Raw genomic sequence first — 10187 nt, forward strand, 5'->3', positions numbered from 1 at the left:
GTTGTGACGCTTTCCAGCATGCAAACAGGCGTTTTTTGAGCGGGATTATATAATGATAGTTTTGTTCTTGTTCTCTTCCAAGGTTGTAATTACGGCCCAGGCGGCGGCCAGTTCCGCCTTTCGTTCAGCCGCCCGCCATCAATAGGAGCTGTCAATCACACGTGCACTCAGCAGAGACAAGGGGAGGCTGATTGCTGCCAATTCACCGCTGCTACAATTTCACCACGTTTGACTTGAATGAAGATGCGCGCCTGCATGTATAGTGCTTTTTCACTTATTTGTGTGTGTGTGTGTGTGTGTGTGTTTGTTTCACCATGCGCCAGTGTTTTCGTGCCATAAATTGCTTCTTTGTCGAAGCTTTGCAGGCCACAATGATGCCAAATTATTACGCATTAATTGCTGCAAATAAAAAAAGCAATCTTATTCAACTTTTTTGTAGCCTACTTTATTTCTGTTCGCTTTTTTTTTTTTTAATAAACTACCATTTTATTTGATTTTTTACTGGTCAATCAGACGTCTATGAGCATCATGTAGTTTTATTATCTCATTAAAATGTGCTTTCAATAGGCTTGGTAAGATTTGTAGAAATCCTATTTTTTGCAATACTTTGATTGAACCACATTTCAGATTCCCCTTCACGTGCGCACGTTTTGTTTTTGTTTTTTTGCATTTGAAAAAAAAAACTCCCCACCAGGCTTGATAATATTAAGCAGCAGCATTTGTGGCGTCTGCAAATTAGCATTTCTGTGCAAAAGACAAAGAAAATTAAGACGCAAAGCAATAAGAAATGTTGGAATAATTATTTTTTTGTGTGCTTTTGAGGTTTATAAAAAATAAATAAATACTGCCTAACATTCATATTTGATCCCATTACATTACATTTCAGACAGTGTAAAAAAACATCTCCCATTCTCGATGTAGGCTATTACATTTTTTAATGGAATTTTGCGGGAGACGTTTGAATTAAAATTGTGTATTTTAGGGGAGGGGTGAATCATCTGTAATTGATATAATTCTTTAAAATAACAATCCGTTATTGGAGCATTATGCAGCCATGGAAAGCATCACAAGTCATTATTTGGTGGAGCGTCACAAATCCCTTCAGCAGCCTCATCTGCCACCTAGCGTGCACCCGAGGAAGTGCGCGACAAGCCACAAGTTGCATGGAAACACCGATTTATTGGGGATCAATACAAATGACAACCTTAAGATGCATAAAACAACAACACAACAAAGAGGAAAGGAAACAACAACAAAATATTTGACAATGGCAACCCTGGCCCTTGATTTGATCTCCTGCTATTCGCTCCCAGTCCAGGACAAACCGGCAGGAAGTATGAAGATAAACAGGAAAGAGGAAGGCACTTGATGAGTAAAATGGGAAAGTGGACACACGCGGGCCTTCTACAACAGTGTGAGCTTTTGTTTTAAAAGGAACATCTTTTATTGCTTGCATAAAAAGATAAATAATAAATTGAGTGTCTGTTGATTCTGTTTTTACGTGTCTATGAGGGAACCTTTTTTGGTTAATTTACATAACGGCCCCCCACACCCAGTCACAGCTAGGCTGGGGGAAGATCCTGAGCAAAAGAGCCACTTTCAAGCGGCGGCCAAAGCCCTAGCCTGTATGTTAGCCTTAGCTTGTAATAAATAGCACATGGAGTACCACAGTTGTCATGACCTGTTGGTGGTCATGACAACAGTGCTTGGTGAAACTGTGGACACTGCGGCGTTGCGACTGGCAGGCCATTTGTGTTTGGCGGACAGGTGCCACATACACATGGCGTTGCATCTAAAGTGCTGCCTTCCCTGGGCGAAAAATGATTCCTATGAACAATGATACCAATCGCTAAAACACCTGGAACTGTTTTAATCTGTAAAAAAAAAGAAAAAAGAACAAAAAATTAAAGAAAAAAAGCGCAATGTCTCCTTTAAACTATAAATTCCGATAAACTGGCTGGTTTTACAATAACTTCCCAACAGAAAAAAAATTTTGGTTAAACATTATACAGACTTCCTTGCAAATGCAATCCTATTCCATGATAGGCCAATGCTGCCCCCATGTGGCCAAGTGGACGCACTCAAGAGCGAGTTGGACAAAGAAGGCAAAAACCGGCTGGTCAATGTTGTCGAGAGTGTGGTGTGCGTGTCAGCGCAATAAGGTGATTCAGTCGAACCCCTGCCAGTCGCTCTGCTCCGAGTCGTACTCCAGCTCCACGCCGATGCAGCGAACACCCTCCAGTAGCATGGGCGTGCCGTGATGGCGGTCTAGAAAGGGGCATAGGGGAGGGGCGGGGGAGCAAGCCATTGTTACATAGCGTGATATCACATCTTGTTTTCTCTGCATGTACAGTTGTCACTCTACTGCAAAGTCATCACAGTTCACTAAAACGAATGAAAAACTCAAATTGAAAAAGCATTTTTGTTAATGATATAAGAAGAAAATGCATTTAAAAAACAAAATTAACTGAAACTACAACGTTTTATAAAACTATAGCAAAAATGTTTATTTTCATTTCTGAGCTTTCGGGGGTTGATGGGAAATGTTTTTTTCTTTTTGTATTATTAAACATCTGTAGAAGATGTTTGAGAATTGTAGTTTACTTTAATACACAATACAGAATGGCCTTTTTTTATCATGCACTTGACAAATACTCCACCTATTTATAAAAACTGAATTGAAATAAAACAAAAGTCAAAACAAAAGAAAAAAGAATTATAACCTGCTCTGCACTTACTGCTGATGTTTATGGTTCATTTACTCCTCATAGCTGAATGTATATTTTACTGCTGATTTGTTTTCATTTCTGCGTATGCCAACAAATCACCCCCCCCCCCCCCCACCCCCCACCACTTTCATTTCAGTGGACACTGTGCTGCTCCTTCTGGTGGCAGACATACATATGGATATACACAAAGACGATTTGTCCTCTCAATTGCCAGTAAGCCGCAGGAATATTAGTTGCTCTTTGCAGAAGATAAATAATATGTGCCGATACATATTGTAGATACGATATATGATACAACATAGGACGTCTCACATTTTGTTTATATAGTGGAGCGATGTTTGCACCAGTTTTACCAGCTAACCTCTTGAAAAGGTTGATTTATTAGCACTTTTACTGGATAAATGCTCAACATACATACAACATGTGTTTAATTCTTTGCACTTTACTGCGCTCTTGCCATTTCTTTGCCCAGAGGCGTTATCATATTTTCTCCCATTGTATTGTTAAGTCTATGTCAAATATGTATTTTATTTGTTTTTTAATTTCATATTAATAACAAGTGTAAAAAAAAAAAGAGCAATCAGACCTTATTGTGTTGTGTTGTATTGTAGGGATAGAAAGAAAAAGCTGGTAGGTGAAGAAGTGAACACAGACTCGTACCCATGACCCTGGCGTGAACTTTGACCGTGACGCACACGTCGTCATTGGCCTCGCTCAGCAGCTGCACCTGCTCACACAGCACCCCCTCCTGCTGAGCCATGTACTCGCACGTCACTTTCAGACCTCCTGCAAGGGTGGGCGAGCACAACACACACACACACACACGCCATTACCTCTCATATTCGCCACTAAAACATCGTCACACACACTTCATCTGCACAACTCAAACAATTTTTGGGGGAATTCTACGGCACTTGTTCGACCTGAGCACAAAGCTGAGTAGAGTGGAAAACATCCGACTTGATTTTAGTAGCCAAGACTACCCTCACACCTTAAGGAGTCCAACAACTACAGGCTGTGGCGCTGACGCCACATCTGATGAAGACCCCAGAAAAATGGATCCCTGTCCAACTGCGCCCTCTAGTGGGCTTGGGATGTAAACATATTTTTTCTGTTGCGCCAGAGTGACCTTTGTAGCTACTACCAGAGGTGTGGACTCGAGTCATGTGACTTGGACTCTAGTCAGACACGAGTCATGAATTAGACGAATTTAGACTCGACTTGAATTTTTTTTTTTAAAGACTTGCAACTCGACTTGGACTTGACCAACAATGACTTGTGACTTAACTTGGATTTGAGCCCTTTGACTTGAAAAGACTAGCTTCTTCCACCAAAACAAAAATATTGAAATGTATGTTAACGAGTAAGTTCCTCTCGGTGTGTGCGAGCGTGTGCCAGCTGGGCTGACAGCGCCGTCATTCAGACATGTCAGGGAAGCCGCAAAGGCGCAAACACACGCCACCTACGCTAAAGCAAACTTCAAAATAAAGCTGAACAAATAATACATTATCACCAATGCAACAGCCTTGGATAATTTTACTTTGAAGTCTACCTGCATGGTGGCGTGAACGCCAGCTTGACTACTTCCCTTTGACATTTTGGCTTGCATTATCGACGTTTTTATTGAAGTGACATATTTTCTACCACCATTATCATAATGCCACCCCGAAAGTATATTAAATAGCGAATTTAGGACACGAAGAAACCGCAAGTTATTTACGCTTTCATTGCACGATACGGTACAAGTCTACGGTTCGTGGCTAGTAGCTAACTGTTAGCGTTAGCATCGAGTGCCTGGCGAGCAACAGTAGTTTGACAGCCGTTGCTTGGCTCGCTTGCTTTTCTTATTGTGGACCTATGCTACTTTGTAATCCACTCTCCCTGTTTTAACGAAGGGAATGTGCCTTAAATTGAACTTAGATGTATTTATTATTATTAAAAATGAATAAATAGAACTTTGCCTTCATTTATAGTTATTTTTATAAAGCACTAGCTTTAAAAAAACAAAACAAAAAACAGTCAAAATGTCCAATATGGTCATTTGGATTTTAGGAACACAACTTCAAGTGCATTACAAGTGCAATATAACATAAGGCAGGATACCTTTACCTTGTTATTTTATACATGGACCATGTATAAAATAATTATGTATCTTGCCTTATATTGCACTTAAAGTTGTGTTCCTAAATCCTAACGGCCATATTAGACATTTTGAGTTTATATATATAAATTGTTTTATTTAATGGACAAAAGCATTTTATAAAATAAATTAAGACAAAGTTCTATTTATCTGAAATCATTTTATTGATCTGATCCGTGACTTTTGTGATCCGTTGCAAATGAATTGCACGGAGAGGCAACAACTTCAAACTTTGTTCAACATCTGAAGTTGCACAAAGAACGGTAAGTAAGCTAATGTCAGTTGTTATCAGCTAATTATTGTTGCTAGCTGCATAGTTAATGAGACTGTCAACTCACTGGTAACACATTGCAAACACAGAAATCTGTTGCACCACTCTGAGTTTACTCCCTGAGTCCCTGTCTCCTACTTTGATGCTCACCCCAAATAATATCATCTATGATGTTGTTAAAATGACTCGAAAGGACTTGAAACTCAAAGTGTAGGACTTGTGAATTGCTTGAGACTTGTCAGTCTTGACTCGGGACTTGAGACTTGTGACTTGCTTCCACCTCTAGCTACTATTACTACTTAAGAGCAAATTGTTGCTGTTACACTGAAGCTCGTCTCCGTACGGGCGTGTCAACCTCGCTCACCTTCAGGAGCAGGCGAGACATCGATGACCCGTAGGCGGGGGCTCGGCAACGGCGCCAGACACACGTCCTTTCCGAGAGCTGGGACCTCAGGCAGGGTGAAGGCCATTTCGTAGCGGTGCTGCGCCTTCAGAAAGCCCAACTAGATGGAGACGGAAGGAAACTGACATCAACGGGGATGGGAGTGCCAATTTCGATCATAAAACAAGGCTTGAGGGCGATTTTGTGTGCAAGTGATATTGTCCTGAGCTTTCCTGTCCTACACAGGGGATTAACGCTTATCAAACTTTAATCTTCCCTGGCAAGCGTCACGCAAAGCGTCCCGACGACATCTGCCGTGGCAAGGTTAGCGTCACCTTCACCAGGAAGCTGCCGTCATCCTCCGTCGTGACCATGACCACCGAGTCGTGCAACTTGTCATCGAAGTGGACGTGAGACGGGGCCCCGCCGGCCACCGGGGCTTTCTCGGAGAAGTGAACACCTCGCGCCTTGGCGGAGCCTTAAAAAGAGCAAGCATGGCGTCAATGTGCACACGTTTATTCATTGATTCACTCAATTGCAATTAAGTAACTAATATATCTGATTGGCAATGGAATTCAATTCATTAGAAATGACATAAAATTAAATTTATTATTTTATCATGAAATAAAATATTTTACATAGACCATCCATTTTCTTAACCGCTTGTCCTCACAAGGGTCGCGGGGGGCGCTGGAGCCTATCCCAGCTGGCTTCGGGCAGTAGGCGGGGTACACCCTGAACTGGTTGCCAGCCAATCGCAGATTTTTTATATAGACATTTAACTTTTTTTTTTCCTTCTTTTTTTAACCAGCACCAATGACCTGTCCGATCATCTGTATCAAATGTGGCTCCTAAGCATTTACGTTTGCCTACCACTGTGCTAATCCCACGCAAAAAAAGTGTAACACACACATACACACCAACGCACACGAGCGCCCTACTGAACTGGCTTATTTCAGATGAATCTCTCTTGACAGCTGTCCCTAATCCAGGGGTTCTCTGAAAGCAGACTCTAGAGCTAGCAAGGTAGCGTTAGCGGCCAGAAGAGTTTGCGGCTAGCAGCGCTTGGCTGGCGACAGCCGTCTGATGACTTTTCAAAAGCAGTTTATTAATCCACGTAAAATGTCTGCCGTTCCTACTGATCACAATTCAACAAGCCAGGCTTACTCAAATGTGACTTCACTTTGTCTCATAGACCAAAATTTAGGGGGAAGAAAAAATCTCACTAATGTTTTTAAAATAGTGTGTTGCTAAACACAGTTTAAATGCAAGTATACTTATGTAAAAAAAAAAAAAATTTTTTAATTGATTATCTAAAAATGAAAAACTGTTTGTCATTCATTAAGTGGAAATGGGTTTTTTTGTCTTCTGTATTTATAATTGTCCTTTAACCAAGAAAATACATATATTAGTTTTATTGTTATTTTAATACCCGATCATTTGATAGAATTTTCAGTAGTATATCACAACACCAAAATATTCAATAGCTGCAGCCCTAATAATTATCCAGACTGGGGTATTTATTTAGTCATTTTCATAAAAAAGAATTAACCGACTGACGCGCATCATTGACGAGTTTCCGCCTTCTCTGCGACGGCGTGGCAGCCCCGTCTGACGCGGAGCTTTCGCAGATGGCTATTGTTCGACACGTACCAGCGTCGGTACCAGATGTGATCGGGCTGCCAGATCGTATCGGGGTCGCCTAACGAACACGTCACACTACAGGATTGGCTGGAAATGATCCAGAATTAAAGATGTAATTTAAATAACAAAATGTATGGACTGAAATTGTAAAAACAGAAATAAACCTAAGAATATAAAAGCAAGATGTATTGAATAAATAATAAAATAGATTGAATAAATGATAAATATACCAATTAATTGCCTGAGATGTGACAAATATTGTCAGTGTAGATTGTTCTTATTATCATTAAGACTGTTTTTGTGATGTATTGTGATTTGTGAACAACTAAAAAAAGAAACCAAAGTGAACACATCTGAATCGCGCATTTCGATTTAGCGCTGCTATACTGATGTCATCGGCAAGCTCAAAGGCGCTTCAATCTTTTTTTATATTTTTTCAATCTTAAAGTATCCTGCTTTTATATTCTTCGGTTTAGTTAAGTTTTTACAATTTCAGTCCATACATTTTGTTATTTAAATGACATCTTTAATATTTTCTTTATATATATATTTTGACATCAACCGGATTTTTTTTTTCATATAACTTTATTGAACGGATCATTTCCAGCCAGTCCTGTAGTGTGACGTCATCGGTAGGCGACCCCGATAGAATCTGGCAGCCCGATCACATCTGGTACCAAAACCGGTATTTGGGAATGACTGTATCATGTCATGTTGCTAGCTAAAATTCACGATATGATACCATTATCGGTACTTGGTGCAGCACTAGATGAAACTTTGGACATGTGGATTTGAAAGATTTGAGAAGGTCAAATTCAGCTAATCTATAAAAGTTCTAGTCCATTTAGTGTCATTACATTTCACCAGAAAACGGAATAAACCCTGCGATGGGCTGGCGACTAGTACAGGGTGTTCCCCAGCTACCGCCCAATTACAGATGGGAGGGGTTCCAGCACGCCTAGAGAGGATAAGCGGTTCGGAATAAACCAAACAATTTGTGAGTTGTGAATAATAATGTCTGTTGTACATTATGAAGCCCAACTTGGGAAAAACATTAACAAGGCCCCCCTTCCCCGTTATGAACTGGAGTGCTGATAGAATGACGTGACGTGGCGTCAATTCCCAGTAGTGGCGGAGAAAGTTTGCCCGCAAGTTGGAGGTGACGTGGTCAACACTCACTTTTCTTGTTGGCGGTGGCGGCGGCTGCATCAGCCATGATCCCAGGAGCAAGTGGCCACTCCAAATCACAGCCTGGTCATCACCACGACGGAGTCTCGCCTGGAACGCACGCTGGAGGAGGACAAAAAAATAAATAAAAGCAATGATGGAGTGGTGGAACGAGGAGTGAGTGAGTGTGTGCTTGTCAAGCGGGAGCGTAGATGTGCAGCCAGTGGAGCAAAACAAGTCAATAAGAGGATTATCTGGATGGCGGCTACATCCCATATCATCATCGCAGCTATTGCGTTGGCTATCATTATCTCATCATCAGTGATTCCAGACCACAGCTGGAAATGATCAACTATCCCAACTATGATGGTAACTGGATGGCACCGCTGAATTCGGACATAGGGGACAGACATCTGTTACGCTATTCGACATTTCCCAGCCACTGTCGTGGTCTAGAAGGGCATCTGGCAGTAAAAACGGTGTCAAGATACTTGCTCTATCAAACAACTTAGATTACATCAACAAAAACCTGAATTGGGTACACGCCAATATTATGAAGCAACCAAGCACATGCACTAGTTTGGGGAAATACGCTGAGAAAAGCATAATATCAACGTTCCAGTTCCACCAATAGAGGGTGCTAATAGACTGTGAAACAGTACAATGTGTGTTTACTTTTATGTTGACTGTCTCGTCAAACCAACACCAAATATTTTGTGGTCCATTTATCCGAGGTGGGAGACTTCCATGGAGATGTGTTATTAAACTGAAGAAATGTACTGAAATGTAAAGAAATGTGATATGAAACAGCAGCTTTTATAAAATGCAATTCAACTTTAGCGTTCATTGTGAAAGGGTTAGTCTGTACTTGCGATATGTAAGTACAATACAGCAAGTGCACAACTGCTACTATAATCAAGTATTTTCTACGTACTTACAAATGTATAAACAAAACGTCCCTAGTATTAAACGGGCAAAACGAACAAAACTCTTATTCAGATGACCCTGTATGTTTTTGGTAACAGATCGTGCAGTGTTGCACACAACTATTGCAAACTAAAAATGAATGCAAAAATCCCGAAATAAAACATGCTGCGCACGAGAGCCAGTTTGTGTACATTGATTTGTAGAAGCTCAACAACGGGGCTACACAGTCAACCTACACAAACAGGCACGGGCGAACTGTCATATCCGAGAAGTGTTTACTTACATAGGAAGCACAAAGGCACGTTGAGTGTGTTGTTTACTTTAGTGCGCACCTGCCCTTGCAAGCTTGGAAGATCTTTTCAAGCGTTTGTCGGCACCGTGCGTTCTTTCTCTCCTCACGCCCATCACCACTCCATTTCCGCGTTGGGTCACGTGGCTTGTTTTGAATATTTATGTGGCGCCACCCGCTGGCGTTTTTTGTCATTGACATGACTGGTGTTTTTGGACTTCCACGCAGTTTCAAGTAGATTTAAAAAAAATAAAAATAAACGTATTTACAACAAAGATTTGACATATTATTCCAAGCAGTAATATACGTTTTTGTGTCGAATAGTCACAGAGAATGCTGCCCAGCTGTAATAAAATAGCAAGGCCAGCAAATCTAGCATTAGTACTGAAAACAAGACATTGTTAGCCATGGCTGCATATAGCGTTGCTAGTACTAACACTAAATATGATCGGTTTGTAGTTCTATTATTTGGAATGTACAAATACAATTTAAAAAACAGGTAAAATAGATGTAGCTGTCAAGCAGAAATGTTATTAATCTGCTCAACCGACTACAGTACTGTTTGCTATCACGGGTTCGGGATTTTCTGCATTTCCAACAATGCATTGTGAAGGCTATGTTTATTTATTCATTGTTAT

General features: G+C 40.8%; 1 protein-coding gene across 2 annotated transcripts; it reads right to left on the reverse strand.

The window, feature by feature from the left end:
* Nucleotides 1-1159: 1159 nt before the first annotated feature.
* On the reverse strand, nt 1160-9692 carry adisspb (adipose secreted signaling protein b). 2 transcript variants are annotated; one of them, XM_086058105.1, is made up of 6 exons: nt 9593-9692; nt 8346-8456; nt 5858-6000; nt 5505-5643; nt 3390-3515; nt 1160-2268 (listed from the first exon to the last, which is right to left on the reverse strand). In XM_086058105.1, the coding sequence occupies exons 2-6, from the start codon at nt 8380-8382 to the stop codon at nt 2168-2170; spliced, it is 546 nt and encodes a 181-aa protein (XP_085914231.1). In that variant the 5' UTR covers nt 8383-8456; nt 9593-9692; the 3' UTR covers nt 1160-2167. The 2 variants fall into 2 exon arrangements, with proteins under 2 accessions (XP_085914231.1, XP_085914230.1); XM_086058104.1 differs by having other exon boundaries at nt 9544-9687.
* Between the last annotated feature and the right edge of the window lie 495 nt (nt 9693-10187).

The sequence above is a fragment of the Leptonotus elevatus genome, chromosome 17, assembly GCF_054856555.1.
Source record: "Leptonotus elevatus isolate MCC_2025b chromosome 17, RoL_Lele_1.0, whole genome shotgun sequence".
Taxonomy (NCBI): Eukaryota; Metazoa; Chordata; class Actinopteri; order Syngnathiformes; family Syngnathidae; genus Leptonotus; species Leptonotus elevatus.

Bases quoted from the DNA above. Each gene is read 5' to 3' on its own strand.
- adisspb (XM_086058105.1), bottom strand. From the start codon at position 8,382: ATGGCTGATGCAGCCGCCGCCACCGCCAACAAGAAAA. The intron at 6,001-8,345 runs GTGAGTGTTGAC...GCTCTTTTTAAG, and splicing joins CGCCACCGCCAACAAGAAAA to GCTCCGCCAAGGCGCGAGGT. The intron at 5,644-5,857 runs GTGACGCTAACC...GTCTCCATCTAG, and splicing joins ACGGCAGCTTCCTGGTGAAG to TTGGGCTTTCTGAAGGCGCA.